The following is a 22,355-nucleotide window of genomic DNA, read 5'->3' on the forward strand; positions in this document are numbered from 1 at the left end:
TGGGTGAGAAGTGGGAGAGGTCTGGAATAAAGGATGGTGAGGAAAACCTTCACCCAAGTGGGAATAACGCTAGGCTTGAAAACACCCATGGCAACGCAGAGAAGGAGGAGCACAGGAGACAAGAAGCAGGAAACCACTGAGACACTTCCAGAGGCTAATAACTTGAGTCTATTTTGGCTCAAGGAAAGGATTTGGAGCAGGGAAGCAGGGATTCAAACTACAGTTACCTGAGGCATAATGACTTAGTGTCTTAGGTCCGGCTGCTATAAGCAAATACCATAAAGCTAGTATTTAATTCTCATAATTCGGGGTGAGGGTAGAAGTCTGGGAAGAGGGTGTTATCAGGGTGAGGTTGTGGTGAGTTGGCTTCCTGCTTCCCTCATGTCTAGCCTCACCTAGTTGCTATGTCCTCACGTGGCAGAACAGGAACGAGGTAGACTTCTGGCCTTGTCTTCTGAGGGCAAGAATCTCATTCCCGAGGGCTCCACTCCATTGACCTTATCCCCTCCCCATTTCTACCACCATCACATTGGGCTGATAGATTCTGTGGCGAAACACATTCAGTGCATTGTAACTATGTCCTCAAGGTCACTGATACTGTCGTGGAAGTTGTTTTGGAGCCCAAAGAATTGGAAATACACTGGACTTGCTCTTTTAAAGCTGAACTATTTCTTTGTTCGATTTCATTACTGTATGACACACAGCAGAGAGTGTGTGGGATGGTAATGGGCATTCCTCTCTTACCTCTGCATCTGTCTCTTGCAGCTCCATGTCAGCGTTTTACAGATAGCAATCCGGAATGGCCACACATCCCTTGTCAACTTTCTTCTTAGTGAGAACATTGATCTGCACCTGAGGATGGAAGTGAGTTTATTCCAGTTAATACGGGATCTGGTCCTGGCGCCTGGGAGGCTGTCTGGGCCCAGAGATGTCATCCACGATACATGTTCAGGATGGCTATGGTTCACAAGGGAGGGATTCTTTCAGGGAATGCTGGCTCACTGTTTTGGAAAATCAGTCTCTTAATCTTGAGAAAGAAAACCTAAGGGGTGAATGGTAGAAAGCTATTGAAAGTTCGTGAACAAAGTAAAAATCTTTCGTGTTTTAAATCTTCGTATTTTTGTGGATAACACTTTCTCACGTGTCCAGAGGGACCATGACTTGTGTGTCGTAACCTCATAGGCCTGGGGAAAAATGATGAACCTGCACTAACTATGAAGAATGACCACCGAAGGATCTTGGCTTTCTTTGATAAGGGAAACCTTGACACTGATTAAGGTGTTTTGAAGTCTGAACTAGCTTTGGTAGAATTCACAAAGGCCCCTTTGTGCCCTCTATTCTGCATTGTGTTTTCATCTCTTTTCTGGGAGTATTATTTCCTCTGACCTTGCAGAGCTATTACGACTTACACTGACTTGGAAGGAAGCAGGTGATTTGACCCATAGCTGATCATTTCTGGAGAGTATAGTTAGGAAAAATTGGCTCCGAATTTACCACAGTGAGTCTAGAGAATGCTTCCTGTTTCTCTGGAAGAGCGAGGCCCCAGCAAGGCAGGTGGGCCTGGCAAGAAGGACTCTGACCACTTGGTTGAGACAAGGGCTGATTTCTCTTTTATCATGCTTGCTGTTTCCAAGGAGGAGGTTATTTCTAAACAAAGAGGACCCACTTCCCTAGGCACCACCTTCTCTTTTCCCTTACTCAGCCCATACTCTCCTAACTGTCCCATCTCTCCTCTTTCACTGTGTGCTGGGGGAACACTTCCCAGTTCATTACATCTCTCTTCTGTCAGTCTTCTGGTGTCCTGGGAGAGAGCCTATACAGGTGGTAAAGTGAGAGAGGCCTGAGCTCAGTCTTTGCCTTTTTTCTGTTCTCTGGCCTCATTACTGACCCTAAAAAGTGGGGATTTTAGGTGTAACTCTAGAGATTAGACTCAGAACAGCTCTGAATTAACTTACTGTTTAAAAGTGTCTGGGGCTGGGGTTGCTCAGTAAGAGAGTGCTTGTTTAGCATGTGCAAGGCCCCAGGATCCAGGGTGCTGAGGTTTGAACTCGGGGCCTTAGGCTTGCCAGGCAGTTGCTAAAAAATGAATGAATAGGAAAATTTGGTGTTGGTGACTTACTCCTGTAACTCTAGCTACTTTAGAGGCTGAGATCCCATAGGACAGAGGCAGAAAAGTCCACAAGATTTCATCTCCAAAAGAGTCAGCAAAAAGTTGGACTGGAGGCTTGGCTCAAGTGATAGAGAAAACTTGGCATTGGGAAAAAGGCTGGAGGTTGGCCCATATTCCTTGCTAAGAATATAGTTCTAGGGGCTGGGAAGGTGGCTCAGTGGTAGAGCGCTTGCCTTGCATGCCTGAGGCCCTGGGTTCGATTCCTCAGCACCACATAAGCAAAAAAGAAAAAAGCCAGAAGTGGTGCTGTGGCTCAAGTGGTAGAGTGCTAGCCTTGAGCTGAAGAGCTGAGGGACAGCGCCCAGGCCCAGAGTTCAGGCCCTATGACCCGATCCCCCCTCCCCAAAAAAAGAATATAGATCTAGGGTGACTGAGGGCAGAGCTGATGGCTGGATAGTAGTATACTTTCAAGGTAGCTTTAGATGATGAATGCCAAACACTTACTATGTGCCTATCACTGGGTTGGACTTTTTTTTTTTTTTTTTTTTTAAGACAGGGCTCTCATAGCGTCCAGTCTGGCCTAGAACTAGAGCTCCTCCTTGCCTCTTCTAAGTGATAGGATTACAGGAGTATACTACCATACCTGGTAGCATGAGCAATTTTAATACTCAAGATTTTCTCAGAAAATGTCTGCTGAAGTGAGTTGCCCTGTGATTTGAAGGATGAAGCCAGACAAAATGATTTGGATCTGAAATTCTGCTTTCTTTCTGCAGCCTCAGGAATCCCCGCTTCACTTAGCAGTTATCCACAACAACATCACAGTTGTAAACATCTTATTACGTGCACAGCATGCTACAGACATCTTAGATCAGGTAAGCCAACCACACCATATCTGGTCTGTGTGTTTTCTCATGTTGCAACACTATGTTTATGGGGAATTCTGATCAAGTTCAAGGCGTTGGGAAGATCATGTGTGTCCTTTCCAACCTTTTTCTCTGCAGCCTCCTTACCACGCTGAGCAGGATCCCTCTTTTCATTTGCAGATGCATGCCTAGAGTTCAGCCAGGGTGTGATTAAATTCACCTTGCACAGCTATAGCTAGCACTTTACGATAAACCCTCGCTCAGAGGTAAATTACCAGAGGCCCTTTAAATCAAAAGCCACTCCAGCAGTGTGAAATGCTGTCCTTGGCAGGGAGCCCTTAGCAGTAAGAAGGAAGCTTTGTTTCCACATTAGAGGCACTAAGCAAGTTTTCCTGTGCCCAAAGGCAAAGAGCTCTCTTGGAATTTAAAAAAAAACCAACAACAAAAAACAAAAACACAAAAATCCATCAGAGCCCAATCAACTGGAGCAGAATCAGATGCCTCATAAAGCAATCTGAGGCTGAATGGAAATGGAAAGGGGAATAATAAAGGGGTGGGCTGGGATCTGCCTACCCTCCTCCCACCCTTGCAGGCCTTCTTCCTAGGGACCCTGGAAGTGGGAAGAGAAGCCTTTCCTGGGGCTGAGGCCAAATGCGGCTTTGGGGGCTGTAGGCCTCAGAGAAGCTCCAGCTGTGCTCTCCAAGTTAAGTAGTGTCCAGAGGGCAGTGGGCCTGCCTGCTCCTTCTGGATCATTTCCAATGTGGTCTCCATTTCCTCAGGTCTCTGCAGCCTCCTCAGGGTTAATTTTTGCCCTGACCTGCAGGGAGACATATCTTCACCCCTTTGCTCTTCCAGCAAATCTTGCATCCTTGAGTCTTACTAAAAAGCCCCGAAATTGGAGGGTAAGGGGCATCTCTTGTTATTAGGGTACTTCTTATTTATTCAGCTATGTTAATGCCCTGAGTCTATCCAACTGAGCAAATTCTTTGCTAAGGACACAGCCAGAGCCCTGTGCTCAATGTGGTTTTCCAGCAAGGAGTGTATGTCAAGCTAGCTGTCCAGTGACAGAACGACTTTATCATTGCAAACTTTTTTTGTGTGTGAGAACTGCCATTCTACCTTTAAAATAAGAAAAGCATATTTTACAAGTAGACTATGTGAAATAGAACATATACACGTGCTTTCAAAAAAACTAACAACAAACCTTTAAATGTAGTCCCCATGGAGAAAGGTAACTCTTGTTAACATTTTGGCATGTATCGTTTCTTCTAGCCACTTTAGCAGTATTGTCAAGATGAGATTTTGAATTTTTTTTAATGCTTCATTAGAAATAGAAATAAACAATGCAGAGCTGCAAAATCAAACAGTTTGGTGAAGGTGGTGAAACCATTTAGGCACCTGTCTTAGGTTAAAATTGGCCTGTCCTGTAGGTGGAGGTCAAGGAGCATGCACAAAAGTCATCAGTGGTGAGGTTACTGACCGCAGCTGCCATCTGGAAAGCATGCGTGCCAATGTGCAGCTTACAGATAAATTTAAAGGAACCTTGGTACTGCTGACCTGTTAGGGCCTCAAAGCTCCACAAAGCCATCGACTTAACAAAACACAATTTTAAACCCAAGAATCTTGGACAACGTTGAAATTTGCTTTTGTGGGGAGATCTTCATTTTATGATGTGAACAATCTTTAGAGGAGCTTGTGTTTGTTTTTCTGAGTTGGTATAGCGACAGACCCTAGGTAGATTTGTCAGTTTAAGTGTGATGCCTAGAGAGATGAGCCGCAAGAGGAGCACACTGCCATCTGCTGGTGAATCTTATAAATGGTTTTTGAAGCTCTCAGCAAGCTCTCCAGAGCTGCACTTCTGGCTGTGGTCAGCTGTGTGACCTTGGAGTCACTGCTTCCCCTTTCTGGTTAAGAGGATGAGCTAGACAACTACAAAGTTCCTTTCTGTCATGGTGTTTTTTGTTTTTTGTGGGTTTTTTTTTGTCATGGGGCCTGAACTCTGGGCCTGGGCGCTGTCCCCCAGCTCTTCAGCTCAAGGCTAGCGCTCTACCACTTGAGCCACAGCACCACTTCCGACTTTCCTCTGCTTATGTGGTGCTGAGGAATCAAACCCACAGCCTCATGCATGCAAGGCAAGCGCTCTACCACTGAGCCATCTTCCCAGCCCCTTCATGGTGTTTGATAAATACCTCTGCAATAACATCCAACTGAGGATCTGATAAATAATTTTCTTGTGTTTTTCTGTATTTCTTTGAAACACTCACCCTTTTGACAGCAAAATGTTTACCCTGTTAAGTACTAGAAGCTATTAAGGTGCTGGTGACTCACGCTGATAATCCTAGCTGTTCAGGAAACTGCAATCTGAGGATGACAGGTTTTTTTTTTTTTTGTGGGTGCTCTATTTTGTTTTGTTTTTCAGAGCTGAGGATTGAACTCAGAGCCTTGCATTGAGCTAAATCCCCAACCCCTGAGGATCATGATTTGAAGCCAGCTGGGCAGGGATGTCCATGAGACTCATATCTCCAATTAACCACCTACAAGCTGGAATGTCTGAAGTGGTAGAGTACCCGCCTTAAGCAAAAAGGCTCAAGACAGTGTCTAGGTTCTGAGTTCAAGCCTCGGGACTAGCACTTACAAACAAAATGAAAACTAGAAGTTGGGCTGGGATATGTGGCTCAAATGATAGAGTTTGCCTGGCACCCACAAGGCTTACAGTGTCGAAAATTTAGAAAACAGAAAAGCATCAAGAAGGCAGTAAAGCCAACCTCCGCTATCATCTAGACATTGTCATTTTTAATGTGAACCATTTTCTTCTTCTTCTCCATGTATACCTTTGGGGTTTTGTGGTAGTAGAGATTGACCTGGGGTCTCTCCCATGCTAAGCAAGTACTTTTCCACTTAGCCATGTTCCCAGCACAGCTTTGTTTTTATTTTATTTTTATTTTTTGTCAGTTGTGGGGGCTTGAACTCTGGGCCTGGGCGCTGTCCGTCAGCTCTTCAGCTCAAGGCTAGCGCTCTACCACTTGAGCCACAGCACCACTTCCGGTTTTCTGAGTGGTGTATTGGAGATAAGAGTCTCATGGGCTTTCCTGCCGGTGCTGGCTATGAACCATGATCCTCATATCTCAGCCTCCTGAGTAACTAGGGTTACAGGAGTAACCACCAGTGTCCAGCTTTTATTTTGGTTTTGAGACAGGTCTCAACTTTGCCCAGGATGACCCTGAACTCATGACCTTCCTAAATACCTGGGATTGCAGGTATGAGTCACTATGTCTAGCTTTAAATCTACATTCTTTTTTTTTTTTTTGCCAGTCCTGGGGCTTGAACTCAGGGCATGGGCACTGTCCCTTAGCCTCTCTGTGCTCCAGGGTAGCACTCTACCACTTGAGCTACAGCTCCACTTCTAGCTTTTTTTGTTTATGTGGTACTGAGGAATTGAACCCAGGGCTTTGTGCATATTAGGCAAGCAGTCTGCCACTAACTCATCTACCGAGCCCTAAATCTACATTCTTAAATTAAGATTCGTTATAGTGTTATTGATTCTAAAATTATACTGTACATTTGTCTTCAAAATTGTTTGGCAAACACATATTATTCAAAAGTTACCAATGCATGCCTTTTAAGTGTATAATGAGGTATTAGTATTCCTCACCTCTATCTCAGAACTTAAAATTTTTTTTTTGTTTTCACTTTTTTAGTTTTTGTTTTTTGAACTCAGGGTTTGAACTCAGTGCCTCGTACTTGTTAGGCGGATGCTCTACCACTTGAGCCATGCTTCTAATCTATATTGCTTTAGTTATTTTTCAAATAAGAACTCACATTTTTTTTAGACCACAATCTTTCTACCTATGCTTTCTCCATAGCTGAGATTACAGGCATGTACTACCATGCCTGGCTTTGTTTACTGGAATGAGGTCTCACTGCCTTTTTTGCTTGAGCTGGCCTTAGGCTTTAATTTCTTCTCACTGGGACTCCAGTGCGAATAACTCTAGGTCAATAACTCCCATTTCTTTCTTTCCTAGACCCTGGAAACTACCATTTATTATTATTATGATTTCTATTTCTGTGGATTTGACTACTGTACCTACCGCATTTTTTAAAATGTGTGTGTGCGAATGTATGATAGAGTCTTACTATGTTGCCCAGGCTGTCCTTGAACCTTTGGCTGACTGATCCTCTACTCTTACCTCCTAAGTGGGACGACTGGTGCACAATGTGCCAGTTCTGCCATTGTTTTCCATGGGCATCTACTATTCCAATATAGAGCTGTTCCATGGTTTATCTAATAGGTCTCTGTTAGTTCACTTCCTCAGATATTTTCACCATTACAAACAATATGGAAGGACTGTCCCCTGTAGCCGTGTGAAAAATATAAGGGTATCCGTTTTGCCTTAAGCCCATCCTGCCTGCTCTCCTTCCCCTTGTGTGTGGAAGACACCTTGCCTTCTTCCCAGCTGCAGTTGTCCCTGTAAATCTTGTCGTGGCAGAGGCAGCGGACCCCTCTGCACATAGCTGCGGACCTCGGAAACGTGGAGGCGGTGGAGGCTCTGCTGCAGGCAGGCTGTCACCTGAAGCTCACCGACAAGGTAACAGCACACACTTCCGTCTGGTCACTGGGGTAGCAGCTAAGCCCTCCCCGTGGGCTGTGTGTGAGCAGCAGCCCTCCCTTGGGGAAATGGTCATTGACTAGAGACATGTCTTCCCAGTCAGGAACACATCTCAGTTTCCATTGAGCTCTGGTACAGGTTTGAACTCAGATCCTCCAGCTCACCTGACGGGTGCTCTACTGCTGAGCCATGCCTCCAACCTTGATTTTTCATGGATCTATTTTTAGGACAGGCTCTTGCTTTCCACTCAAGCATATACCTGAGCCACACTCCTCCTACATCTTTAGACTTGATCTGTAGTCACTGGGATCACAGGCAAGCAACTGTGTCCAGCTTCCTTCTGTGGAGACTTTGATGCCTGAAGTAGCCTGGTACTGAGATCCTGCCAATCTCTTTGATGCCTGAAGTAGCCTGGTACTGAGATCCTGCCGATCTCAGCCTCCAGGTAGCTTGGGGTGGAAGGAGCACACCACTACTCCCAGCTACAGACTTTTCTGCCCAGATTGTGCTCAAACTGCAATTCTCCTGTTCTGAGCATCCCAGGTCACTGGGATTACAGGCAAGAGCCACTGGCTTGTCAGAAATAACTTTTATCCTAAATAATAAAGAATTTTTAAAAGATTCAATGTATTTACTATTTTTTTAAGATTAGAACTTTACATGGTCCAAATATATATATGTATATATATATATATACACATATATATATACATATATACATTTATATATATATGTATATATACATGTATGTATATGTGTGTATGAATATATACGTAAACAACTAGAAAACATTGTATAGTAAAAATTTCGCACCCAGACACTACTTCTATGGCTCCCAGCTTACCTTGCCATATGTATATGTCTTTTGTTCTTGAATTCTTTATGCATATACAAACATAAATGTATGAGCCTTTATTCTATTCTTTCCGCTTTTTAAGATAAATTATGAACTATTAATGAAATAGTTATTAATGTTAGTAATACATTATTTTAACATATTATTTTGAATTTAGCTTCCCCCCCTCAAAGTTTTCTTAGAGTTCTTTATATATAAACATTAATGGTTTCTTCATGAGTTTTACAAGTTGCATGAGCATTTTAACACTTGTTTAATCTTCAACTAATAGGTATTGAAGTTGTTATTAAGCTTTTGCCAGAGTGGCAATGAATAAATGTAACTGCAACGAGTAAATGTACCCATGTCTATACTTGTTTTTAAACTTTTCACTGCATATTAATTGTAGTGAAATATACCTAAAATATAATTGACCATCTTTTTGTGGTTTGGTCTTTGGAAGTCCCTGAGTTTCAACTCAGGACCTACCAATTGCTAGGTAGGCCGTCTACCATTTGAGCCATACTCTCAGCTTTATTTATCATTTAGCTAGTTGGTCATTATTTATTTCATTACTAGTTAATAGTGGTATTTTTTGTTGTTCTTATTTGTCTTAGTTATTTTTTAAATATAGTCTCAGCTGCCTGGACCAGGATGCTCTTGTTTATGTCTCCTGAATAACTGGAATGATAGGCACGTGACGCTCTGTGCCTGACCCAAATTGACCATGTTAACACTTCAGTGAGACAGAGCCAAGGGCCTCAGCAGGGACTCTTCTACTGAGCTGCACTCCAACTCTGGACCTTGCAAGGCTCTTGTAGGGTTCCTGGCTAGGGGACCCCAGAGTCCTGTGGCAAAGCACTTCCCTCATTCATGCTGTTCTGTAGAATCTCACATTTTATGCTTGTACAATCTGAAATACTCCTACAACATTTTATTTTTTGTTTCTTTGGGCTGGTCCTGGGATTTGAACTCAGGGCCTGAGTACAGTCCCTGAGCTTGTTTTGGCTCAAGGATAATACTCTACCACTTGAGGTACAGCTCCACTTCTGGCTCTTTGAGGGTTAATTGCAGATAAGAGTTCATGGACTTTACTGTCTGGGTTGGTTTCGAACCATGATCTTCAGATTTCAGCTTCCTCTTGCATTCCAGGTGTGAGTCATCGGAGCCTAGTAGGTTGTTGTATCTTTATCATAAAAGTAATACAAGGAGAGAACGAAGGACGAGGTGACATTGTCCAAAAAGACATGTAGTCATAATTTACAACTACTCTGTACATCACCTTTATAGTAACAATAAAAAAGTTAAAGTAATACAGGGCCACCGTGGCTAATGAGACCTGAAAAGCACAAGGAAGAAAAACAGAGCCACACCCTCACTTCCCATCCAGCTGGCTAGTTAAGTTTAATATTTGTTGTTAGTATTTTCCTGGGCATTACTTTGTAAGTGCCTTATTATAGAATAAGGCACCTTCATTCACATCTACTGGCTGCACAGCTGTTTTGGGTGTAGAGAAGCCCATGGAGGAGGAATTTATGGGCTGGCTAGAGCTGGAGCTGGTGGAGCCGGACATCCGGGTCACTGGACATCCAGTTCACCACGTCCCTTAGTTACCACTTCACTTTGTTCTCAGAACAAAAGGCCAGGCAGGGCTAGCAGACTTGCTACAGTTTATTTTCTCTTCCTCTTTCTTTCAGAGTTCAGCACATAGTTGGCACCCAGAGCATATTTTTACTACTGAATGAGCGACCTTTTCTATCTACTCTTAAAAGTCTTATTTTTATTTTTTTAAACGGAAGATGTGTTTCTAAGACCTCATTAAGATCTAGACAGGAAACAAGGAGCCAAGGTTTGGTACAGGTTAGACTTTCCTGGAGCCAGTGTTGTGGGTCTAGTGGTCCTGGAGCTTCCAGGGGGCCTCCATTCCCTGGCTTCCTCAAGAGCGGAAGCATTGCGCTTTCCCTCCCCGCGGCACTTCCTATGGAGATTTTCTAATGAGCTTGAAAACTCTGGCTTGCAGAATGCTGCCTTCCCAAAATAGGCTAATTATGGTGATTCAAATGGCTTTACAAGCCAGAGTTTAGACAGCGTGCAATTAGAGGCTTGCTAAGTGCCTGCAAAATGCAGCTCTTCCTAATTTCATTACTGTCTCTTTTGATTAGAGGCTGATTACTTTCAGCCCTAATTTTCCAGCTCACCTGGGTCTTAGTGCCTGGACTAATCATGAAATCATTTGTGGGTGGGAATTGGACTTGAGGCCAGTAACCACAGTGTAAGAGAGTTATTGAGATAAGTTGGATTCGTTGCATTAGAAACACAGGTTCCTAGGATCTGAATAAATCCTGGAGGTTTTTTTTTTTTTTTCCCCTCTCTAGCCATTAATTTAAATTATCTTCAGGATTCTTTTTCTTTTCTTTCTTTTCTTGTTTTTTCTTCTCTCTTTTTCTTTTCCTTCTCTCTTTCTATTCTTTTCCTTCCTTCCTTCCTTCCTTCCCTTTTTCTTTCATCTGTGTGGAGGCTTGAACTCAGGGCCCAGGCACTTTCCCTGAGCTTTTTCGCTCAAGACTACCACTTTACCACTTTTAGCCAGAGTACCTCTTCCAGTTTTCTGGTGGTTAATTGGAGATAATAGTTTCACAGACTTAACCTGCCTGGACAGGCTTTGAACCGCGATCCTCAGATCTTACCCTCCTGAGTAGCTAGGATTACAGGCATGAGCCACTGGTACCCGAGTTTATCTTCAGGATTCTGTATGGGCCCTTTGAAAAGCAAAGAAGAGCTATTGTCCTTTGTCAGGGAAAAATGGCGAGACATAAAGGTTTGTGTACTGTGTATCACTGAAGGGGTACTCTGTACAAATCTATGTGCCTGGCTTTGAGATTTCTGTGTCTTGAGAAAGATGGGCCTTTTTGTCATTTGTAAAGGACACCATCATGTCCAGGACTGGGCTTTTTGCTCATCCCATTTGGTTAAGACTGGAATCCTCTGCCCTTTGTTAGAGGAACTGTGTTACAATAGAAAAGAATTTTAGAGAGTTGTTCTGTGAGCTGAATTTTTACTGTGAATTGGGTTTGCTGTCATTAGTGATACTGTTTTTAATAAGATCGAGTCCCTTCTCAAAACATGGCTTCCACTTCCTGGTCTAAAGTGGCTGTTCAAGCTCCTGACATCCTGGCAGCATTCCATTCAGGAAGCATAACCCTCCCTTCCCATCCTCTTTCTGGTACTGGGCCTTGAACTCAGGGCCTGCTGGGCAGGTGATATACCACCAAGCCACCACTCTAGTCTCCCTTTTCCTCCTCCTCTTCCTCCTCCTCTTCCTCCTTCTCCTCCTCCTCCTCCTCCTCCTCCTCCTTATTCTTCTTCCTGATTATGTTTGAGATAGGGTTTGGCATGTGCTTGCATTGTGACCTGCCTATTTATACTTCCCACAAAGCCAGGATTATAGGCATACATGACCATCTCCAGACATTGGTCAATAAGGGGCTTTTATGAACTTTTTTCCACAGGCTAGCCTCAAACCACAATCCTTTCCATCTCAGCCTTCTAAGTAGCTAGGATTGTAGGCATGAGCTACTAGTGACCAATTTCTCTTCTTGACAACAGTACTTCCTGGAAGTTATCTCTGCCCTTCCATTATTACAGCATTGGTCATAACATGGGTCCCATACACAATTGCAAGGGAGGCTAGAAAATGTGAAGAGTGGTTTGGGTCCCAAGGATTTTATATGTATTATCACATGTACCCCCAGCCCTGGCTGCAACTGAAATGCAGGACTGGCCCAAATTCACTCAACAAGGGAATGGTAGGGTGAGGATCTGAACCTAGGTCCCTGTTCCCAAACTCGACTTCCTAACTACCAAGCCAAACCATTTGACCTTTTCTCTTTTTGTATGTATTTTTAATTGTAAAAATACTGTTCAGAGGGGTTACAGTTACATGAGTAAGGTAATGAGTATATTTCCTATTGAGCATTTTTACCTCCTTCTTTGTTTTCCCCCTATCATCTCTTCTCCCCCAACTCCTCCCTCCTCGCCCCCCAACCCTAAAGTTGTAAAGTTCATTTTCAACATAGTGTCTTGCACATCTCATTGTTACAGTGGGTTAACCTGTATCCTTATTTCAGCATTTTTTAATTTCCCTTCCATTCCCCAATTTAGAAAAGTGTATATACAAGATGCAGGGAACTGGAATCAAATACAGTGAAAATAAGGGTTATACCATGGGGGAAGAACATACAAAAGAAACAAAAAAACCACATGGTACATTATATATACATTAAAAACAACAGCAAGAAAGATAAAACCACTTGTGTCCCTATGTTGGGGTTCATTTCGCTTGGCATCATCTTACATGGTCATATATGCATAACTTTTGACCTTTTCTGCTGGTCCTAGACATATACTAGTTACAGCAAATAAGGGAAACTGTGAGACCTATGTTTCTTGGGCCTGGCTTACTTCACTTAATGTAATTTTTTCCAAGTCATTGCTTTTATTTTCTTTTAAAAATTTCAGCAAGGAAAGACTGCCCTGGCTGTGGCGTCCAGGAGCAATCACAGCCTAGTGGTGGACATGCTCATTAAAGCCGAGAGGTACTATGCCTGGAGAGAGGTAAGGAAGGCCTGTATGGCACAGCCCGGACTCTTCCAGCAACCCCTGCCTTCCTGGCAGTGTGGTGCCTAGGCAATGACGGGCCCTCTGCCCCTCGCTTCCGCTGCTTCTCTCCTGTGCCTCTGCTGACATCAGCAACAGAACTGACGGTGGGTGGAGGCCCTGCAGGGCCCAGCAGCCCGGTCCAGATGGGCTCTCCTGAGCCTAGGATTGCAGCTTGTGGGGCTGAGTCCTCGCTATGCCGTCTGCCCCACGGTCTCTGGCTATGGTCCTAAAGATGCTCCTGTTGTGTCTGCAGTTTTCACCCTGCCCCTAGGGGCTGTGTGACACTCAAGTGTTCTGTGACAATCATGAAACTCATCCAAGGACACGAAAACCTTGTCTTTAGGTCACTTCTTTGCCTTTCTTTCATTTTTTACTCCTCTGGTATCTGTTCCTCTCACAGCTTCTAGGTCAACTGCCCTCGCCTTGCACACTGAAGTCTGGGCCTCCGGCAGGCAGGATGACCTTACCAGAAGACAGGACGTCCTTACCCGACAGCTTAGGCCCATGGGCCAATGCAGGTCCTCCATGCAGGCCTGGACTGCTGTTATTAGTCCATTCTGAGAAGCTTCTTAAGTCCTCAGAGCAGCAGCATTTATTGGGTGCATCTCCCTTACAACCTTGAGAAGTGTCTCCTTAAGCAGTGTGATTTCATAAGCCATGTGGATTTCATAGGCCATTTATCACCAAAGCTAGGTGGTACAACCACTGTCACCCATCCAGGGACTGTGTTGATGAGAATCTAAGTTATATGGCACATGACAGTACCCGGATTCTTGTAAAGGCCATCCTTGTAGATTTTCTTGCTTGTAGAACGATGGCAACAAACAACCACCAACAAAAAAATGAAGCCAAGCCCCTAAACAAAACAATGGTGAAAACAAAATCACAAAAAATTGCTTTGCCTGTGAAACTTTTTTAAAAAACATTTTTTAACATTATAATTCTTTGTGTAGCCTCTCCTTCTCACTCCCTTCCTATTTTTGTGTTCCTCCTTTTACCTTTGCCTGTTTGCTTTCTCCTTATGTACATTTTCTTAAATTGTTGCTGTAGTTGATTAAAGACAACTTTACCAAGTTCTGCCTTTTCTCTTGCTCTTTAGTGGGTCCTACATTTTGTCCGAGAATAGAAAGACTCACTGGCTAGGTTTTTAATGCCTGGTGGCATTCTTTGATTCTTTTGCCAAATGAGACTATAGTATTTCCATTAAATGGATAAACCTTTTTTTCCTCTAACAGATGTTAATGATGTTAGATAAACATTGAAAACAGTATAGAATGTGCAAATACAGCCTCACAGGCTGGAGGACATGTTAACCGGTAACTGGGTCTTCAGATCTGTGCTAAGAGGAAATCTTGTTTTTAAGATACAGCTTTACTTACACCAAATGCATTTATAATTATTTCAAATTGTCTTTTGTCTGTCAAACATGTTGTATCCTGGACTAATATAAAATGATTCCTAATAGTCATTTAAAGTTCCTTTCTTGTATCCATTATCGATTTATATATCCTATATCTATGGTAGATTATTTCAAATTAAATGTCTACTTGATGTGTGTGTGTGTGTGTGTGTGTTTGTGTATGTGTGTGTGTGTAACTAACCAATCACCCATTATTAAATTCGGTGGTTAGAGGGAACTTCTTAAAATCTAGCTTATGCTGTTTTAAGTTCTAGCAATTCTAGCTTGTGTTACTCTTCCAACTAGTTGTTTTTTTTTTTTTTTTTTGGCAGACTAGCAATTTACTGTTTTCCCTAGCTTAGGGCCAGTTTATGATGACTTATTAAGGAACTGAATTTTTTGTTTTGGGTCCGGTTGTGGGGCCTGAACTCTGGGCCTGGGCACTGTCCCTCAGCTCTTCAGCTCAAAGCTAGGGTCTACCACTTGAGCCACAGCGCCACTTCCGGCTTTTTCTTTTTGCTTATGTGGTACTGAGGAATCGAACCCAGGGCCTCATGCATGCAAGGCAAGCGCTCTACCACTGAGCCACCTTCCCAGCCCTAAGGAACTGAATTTTTAAAAAAACAATATGACAGTTTGAACTCAGAGCCTTGTTCTTGCTTACTAAGCAAGTTTTCTTTCATTTGAGCCACACCCTCAGCCCCTTTTTGCTTTAGTTATTTTTCAGAAAGGGTCTTGAATTTTTGACTGGGGCTGGTCTCCTGTGCAGCTGAGATGCCCAGTTTCTTGGTTGAGATGGGGTTTTGTTAACTTTTTCCCCAAGCTGGCCTCTAGTCACAGACCTTTAGATCTTTACCTCCTGAGCCACCATGTTTGGCCTCAAACTGAAGCCTTGATACTTGAAAATTAAATACCCAAAAGAAGATAGGGGAGAGGAGTTGAAAGTAAGGCCATTAAACATGTTTATCATTTTGACATTTCCTTTGTCATTACATCTCTCTGGTCTTTTGAAGTCAGCATGGGACAAAACATTGCAAAATCCTTCCCACTTTCTGATAGCTGCACAGTACCTGTGTGTGTGTGTGTGTGTGTGTGTGTGTGTGTGGGTGGGTGGGTGGGTGGGTTACAGGGGATTGAACCCAGGGTCTCGCCCATGTTAGATGAGTATGCTACTATTGGAGTATCTTCTATTCTCTTCTTTCTCTTTTCTTCTTTTCTCCTTTCTCATCTCTTTTCCTTTTCTCTTCTCTCTTCTATTTTCACTCTCCTTCCCTTCTTCCTTCCCTCTCCCTCCTCTCCCCTCCCCTTCCCCTTCTTCTCTCTTCTCCCCTTCCCCTTTTTCCCTCCTTTCCCCCTCCCCTTTCCCTTCTTCCCTCCTCTCCCCCTCCCTCTTTCTCTCCTTCCCCTCCCCCCTTTTCTCCTCCCCCCCCCTCTTCCTCCCTCTCCTTCCTCTTTGTCCTCCTCCTCCTCCTCCTTCTCCTCCTCTTCCTGCTGGCCTCAGCCTCAAGACCTTTCTGTCTGTACAGTAGCTGGGATTACACCATGCCCAGCTTCTATTCAAACTTTTTCTTTTTAATTTCAAGACATTTGTCTCTATTTTGGATGAGTAAAAAACAAAAAGACCCAGGACAAATAACACTGAAAGAAGTCCTGGCTACCACCTTAGCAATTATATGTGGAACATACAAACTCTGAAATAAGTGATCATGCCTGAAATAATTTTTCAATTTAGGAGCATGAGGAGAGCACTGGGGAGCCCTCAGCAGGTTTCACTCTGACATTCAAGCAAGACCACAGCCCGGAGACGAGACACATCCGCACACTTCTCTGGAACCTGGCTTATCGGCAGCTGCAAGTTAATGAGTGGCAGAGGTTGGCCCGCTTGTGGAGCTTTACAGATGACCAGATCAGAGCCATTGAGGCCCAGTGGTCAGGTGAGTGTGGACCGATCAGCTGGTGGGGGGGATAGCACCCTCCCTCTTCCCAGTCAGTGCCTGGCTCCCCACAATGAGCCCGGGATGTGGGAGAGGGACAGACAGCTGTGGTTGGTAAGTGTGCAGAGCTCATGTCTCGGTGAGCTGTAGTAAGCTGCATGTGCAGAGGGGTGACTGCTTTCACTGGACCACAGGAGATAGCAGGAGCAGGCCACCAAAGAAACCAAGGCTCCTGGCTGAATGGCATCACGCCATTAAGGCTTTGAACAGTTGGCCTGTCCCTGGTAAGACAGTGTCCCTTGAAATGCTTTTTTTTTTTTTAAGCTGGCACATATTAATTGTACAAATGGATTTCACCGAAACGTTTTTACACATGTAAACAATGGCAAACCTCATTCCCTCTCCCTCTCCCCCATCCCAACTGTCCTCCTTAAAACAATTTCAGCAGGTGCATTCCTCTATTTCCTGAGCAAATACACCTGCTTTGACTTTATTCATTCCCATCACCCTCTTTGTTAGACCTTCCCACTCCTGCTGCTACCACTGTGTTCCCAGCCTATTTAGTTTTGGTTATTGTTATTATCATCATCATTTTAGTTAGGGCCAGCTTGAACCTCAGTCCTCTTCCATCCAGTCAGCACTCCATTTAGGAAAGAGAGAAATGGAAGAACCACAAATCTCAAACTTTGCTAATTTATGTCTTTATATTCATTTTATTCATGGACTTTATGTAGTTTCCTATTTGCTTTTGGATTTCCATCAGGATTGATTAACTGTTACTACAACACAATGCCTGAGATAATTTACAAGGTGAAAAGGTTTATTCTGACCCACAGTTTTGGAGGACTTTTTCTGCCCACAATCAGTTGGTCTGTTGCTTTGGTCTGTGGGTAAGGTACACAGCTGGTAGGAATTAGATGGTAGAATCACAAACCTGTGAGCACACACATCACACCCAAGCAAACGATGGGACTTTGCATGACTAATTCGAAGGGCCCATCTCCATAGGAACTAATGCTGATGATGTACTAAAAAAAATAGAGATGAACTAGCTTCAGAAAAGATTTCTGAGGACTCCTCTTTGGGGTCCATCTCTTCCTTTTAAGGCTTTCATTTCATATTCAAATAAACTTTAGCTGTAAAAAGAAAATAAGATTTCTTTTTTTTTAAATAAGATTTCTTCTTTGTCATTTTGTTAAGATTTCTGCGTGGTAATTAATTAGGCATAGGGTGTTCTGTGATGCCTTCAAGAAAATTGAGCTGTCTTTTAGAAATCTCTCTTGACTTACAATACTTCCCCACAGAATAAGGAAGATTTAAAAGTTGTTCAGTTAAATCTTTAGGAGTAGGACTACAGGTGCAGCCTGCATAGTGTGAGGCCCTGAGATCAGTCTCCAGCACAGCAATGATCAAGTTAATAATTAAATAAAAATATTTATGGACGGTCTGCAGTGTGTTTCTCTCCACCAGGGCTAGAATACATGTTGTCTAAGCCATGTGCTCATGTGATGGTTTTGCCATCTCTTTGACATGGTGACACTGATGTTGATAATCTAGTTATTTTGTTGGGAATTGTAGGCTTTCGAGTGAAGACAAGCCATGCACATGGTATACAAGAAGTATTAGTTAGGAACAAGATTAGGGAAAGAACTGAGGATTTGCTTTCCTAGGACTACGTTATTTATGCACATAGTTTCTTTTCTGGAAACATTTGCCCCTGTAAAGTCTGAAGAGCCAACTTTTTTCCACACCCCATCCCCAGAGCTCAGGGTCTCTTTTGGAGGACCATCTGTCTGCTTCTGTAAGGACCCTGTCATAGGGGTGGTGTGCGATCCTGTGAACTCTTCTCAGGAGTGACAATGGCTTTGGCACTGTCATGTCCCAGCATCTCCCCAGTGTACCTGTCAGGAGTTTGTCTGCAGCTGGGTTACAGAATGAGAAATCCCGACCTGAGTTGCAGAATTTCCTGAGAGCCAGTTCCTAGACACAGGGGAGGCCTTAATCAATAATGAGATTTGGGCCATCAGTGGCAGCACAGAATCTTGTTACAGGTCTGACTCAGGACCTGCATGGTCCTGGTAATGAGATGCCCAGTGACATACACACTTGGGGCAGGAGATGCTCTTGATTACAGCAGCTGTCTTCCCATCACAGAAAACTCATCACATTAACACTGTCATCGTGGCTGGGGTGTTGGCTTAATGGTAGAATGCTTGCCTCCATGCATGATGCCTTGGGTTCGATTCCCCAGTACCACATAAACAGAAAAAGCCGAAAGTGGCATTGAGGCTCAAGTGATAGAGTGCTAGCCATGAGCAAAAGCAGCTCAGGGACAGGGCAAGCCCTAGGACTGGTAACAAAACAAAAAACTGTCATCACCACCCACAGACATGGCATGTGCTTAGTTCCATGAGTGTTCCCTTAGGGGCACTCTAGTATAGGAGGTGCAGGACCCCAGGAATCCAGATTCTGGGCATCAGACAGAAGCAGGCAGGAACTGAAGGGCTTCCCTGCAGCTCTGGGCTCTTGGTCTGATTGGGTGGGCAGCCAAGGTGGTAGAGGCAACTTAAAATCAAGGTTACCTTGGAAAGCAGCATCGCTTATGGTGTTTCATGCGACCTCTTGCCCTTGGCACAGGAAACCAGAGCTTCCGTGAGCATGGCCACAGGGCTCTGCTCATCTGGCTGCACGGGGCTCTGATGACACAGCCCCACCCTGCCAAACATCTGTATGAAGAGCTGGTGCGTGCAGGTTTTCCTGAACTAGCTGGTGAGTCACAGTTCCCCAGACAGAATCTCCCTCTGCGTGAAGAGATGGGGGACAGTTGACAAAACAGCCCTGGAACAGCAAGCTCTGCCAAGGGCGCATACTTGGCCAGCAGTTTCTCCTTTGGTAAACGGCCCAGTTTACAATGGTCCTGTGTTAGCCCCATGGTTCTCAGTTTCACCCTGGACTGGGCATTGTGGGAGTGTCTCTGTGTATGTGTATTCGCGGGTGTGGATAATGGGGGTGGGAGACAAATGCTAAACTCTCTTCTATGGCGGGCTATAGGTTACAGCACTGTCTCTACACCTACACTTGAGAAGTTTTACCCCTGTTGGGGTGACAATGTGTGAAAATGTTACATCTATATACTTTGCCAGCTGAAGTTATTATAAAAATCATTCAGGAACTGGGGACATGGATCAGGTGGTAGAGTGATAGGCCTTGAGTTCAATTTTTGGCAACATACACACATGCGCGCACAGACACACATAAGCGCGCGCACAGACACACACACACACACACACACACACACACACACACACACACTACTCTGCACAATCTAAGGAAAATTCTTTGACAACTTATCAATAAGGGCTGGTGGAATGGCTCAGGTGTGAGGCCCTGAGTTCAGTCCCCAGTACCTCAAAACCAATTTTTTTTTTTGGTCATAGGGCTTGAACTCTGGGCCTGGGCATTGTCACTCAGCTCTTCAGCTCTAGGCTAGCATTCTACCACTTGAGTGGTGATTTATTGGAGATAAGAGTCTCACAACTTTCCTGCCCGGGCTGGCTTTGAACTGCAGTCTTCAGATCTCAGCCTCCTGAGTACCTAGGATTACAGGCGTGAGCCACTGGTGCCCGGCTTCAAAACAAAAAGTTATTAATAAATTAGGTGGGACTATAGCTCTCATACAAAGACCACCATTGAAGCAAAGTATGGGACATTATTTCATAGAAGCAGTTTTGTCTGGATTTGAGGCATAAATGAATAAATCTGGCCACTGGTCCAGCATTGTTTCAGGTACATGTAGCTCATGGACGACACCTACCCCAGGATATTATCCTCTAAACACTGGGCTTCCTTCGTCATTAAATTTGTTCTTTCCTGTGGAACAGTCTCTGTAGGAACTCTCAGGGAATACCATGGAGTGGTGGTTTGTGCTCTGGAGCAGGACTGAATCATTTCGGTATGGCCTTCCACAGGTTTTGGTTCCTCACCATGTCAGGGTTCTTATCTATTAACTTAGGGCAGGCAATGAGCCCATCTACATCGAAGGGCTGTCATGGAATAAAATGGGTGATGTTATCTAACACATAGTATTCTTAGAAATATTAGCTACTCATCATACTTAGTATCCTATTTTTTTTTTCCAGAAAAGATTCGCCAATTCAAAAGCTCATCTGACTCCAGCTCCAAGAAATGTGTAGTTTCTTAAATGCCTACAGGAACTTCTTAGTACACTTAGCATCCGGTTCTTTTAAATTCAGTCCTGTCTGTGCCATGAGTTTCATTCGGCAGTGTTGATTTTCCCCCCAGTGATGAAGATAGTACTGACAGGTTCCTGGAGCTGACGACAAAGAGGCTGGACTTTTTAGATTTCCCAACCACTGGAAAGTCATGTTTTCTTTTTGGTTTTTGTTCAAGGCAAGTTGCATGTGATGCTCATTTCTGTCAATGGGGCAGTCCATGAACAAGATAATCTAGGAGGGCTTTGTCCATGTTTAGAAACAAAGCAGCATGCATGGTGACATGGGGAAAACCAAGTGCTGGAAGAGATAGATGTGGTTTTGAAATTGGGGTTCCCACTTGGGACCTATGAGGCCTGGGAATCAATATTATTTCAGTTCTCAGATTGAATTTCCATCTGTATAAATGGGGGAAATGTCTCTTCTAAGAGGTCAGAGTGAGGATGAAGAAAGAACATCCGTGATGGCTGGAGCCCGTGGCCTGGAAATCAATTTTTAATTCTCTTTGGTAACAGAAATTCTGTTTGAAAATAGTCACTGGTAACCTTGAATCACAGAGAAGTATGGTATTACCTAGGAAATTCTAGAAATACACCAATGTATTTTTAAGCTCTTGGTTGATTAATTACAGGTGACTTTAATTTTCTTGCTACTTTTTGGTATGATCGAAGTGTTTTCATTAGGAGTATTCATTATTGCAATCTGAAAAGGTTACAAAATGAATGTGAAATCAATATTAATTCTCATCAGTTTATGTCTCCCTATTTGCTATAATTTAAGTGGCCTCACCTGGTTTGCTTTGCTCATGTATAACACTTTTGTTAGGTTTAATTCCACACACCTTATGTGGTTTGAGCCTTATATAAGCTTTGTGCTAGCTGCATTCCAGGCTGCTGGTCTTTGAGAGAGGAATCCACCAACAGTCCTCCAGCTCTCCAATAAAGACTCGTAATTTGGACTTTTAAGTGGTGGCTTCTCTGTTTCTCACGACTGAAGGTCCTAGCAGACTGCTAAGAACTGACTTATTTTGCTGTGCCTGTAAACACAGATGCAAACAGGCAGGGTGGCAGATGCTCTTACTAGACAGATGACACTGAAACTGGCCCAAGACCATGGCCTAAGAGCAATCAGCCAGCCACAGACAGGTGGAGAAGCCTGAAGTTCTTTTGTTCCTAAGCTGCCCAGATGACTTCTTTGTACTGAGCAGCCACTGAAGTTTCTGTCAAGCTCAGCAGGTCTACACTACACAGGCTAGTTTCTGTTCAGAGAGGACAGTGTGGCTCAGTGCTGCAGTTTCAAACAAGGGAGGAAGAACATCAGAGGCATGTCGCTCTAACAGGAGATTCCCTACTGATGCTTTATACCTTCATTTTGGTGCTAATGGTGAAAACTTCCCCTCTTTTACCATTCATGTCTTTATTTTTTTCACTTCAAAGTAAAAATATCTTCGTTTTCCTCTATTCCTACTTCCCTCCTCCCTCTTTTCTTCCCCTGCCCCCACTTCCTTTCATATTGTTCCACTCTCCCCTAGGGCCTTACTATATAGCCAACCTGGCCTCAAACTCATGATCCTCCTACTTCAGCCTTCCAGATACTGGGATTATAGGCATGCAACACCATGCCTGGCTTAAAAATACCTTAGTTTAATTTTTATTAGATTTATAATGTTTTTAGTGCTGTTCCCTGTCAAAATTTTGTGTAAATTATGGGTCAGTA

The 22,355-nt window shown here is 43.7% G+C and overlaps 1 protein-coding gene across 1 annotated transcript in view; it reads left to right on the top strand.

Moving 5' to 3' along the window:
• Ankdd1b (ankyrin repeat and death domain containing 1B) overlaps positions 1-21,570 on the top strand; it is a 58,376-nt gene extending 36,806 nt beyond the window's left edge. The window contains exons 8-14 of the mRNA XM_013025250.1: positions 766-864; positions 2,884-2,982; positions 7,461-7,559; positions 12,934-13,029; positions 16,206-16,407; positions 19,045-19,176; positions 20,547-21,570. Of these exons, the coding sequence (XP_012880704.1) occupies positions 766-864; positions 2,884-2,982; positions 7,461-7,559; positions 12,934-13,029; positions 16,206-16,407; positions 19,045-19,176; positions 20,547-20,608 (789 nt within the window). The 3' untranslated portion in view covers positions 20,609-21,570. The remainder of the gene's footprint in view (positions 1-765; positions 865-2,883; positions 2,983-7,460; positions 7,560-12,933; positions 13,030-16,205; positions 16,408-19,044; positions 19,177-20,546) is intronic.
• The last annotated feature ends 785 nt before the right edge of the window (positions 21,571-22,355 follow it).

The sequence above is a fragment of the Dipodomys ordii genome, unplaced genomic scaffold, assembly GCF_000151885.1.
Source record: "Dipodomys ordii isolate 6190 unplaced genomic scaffold, Dord_2.0 Scaffold83, whole genome shotgun sequence".
Taxonomy (NCBI): Eukaryota; Metazoa; Chordata; class Mammalia; order Rodentia; family Heteromyidae; genus Dipodomys; species Dipodomys ordii.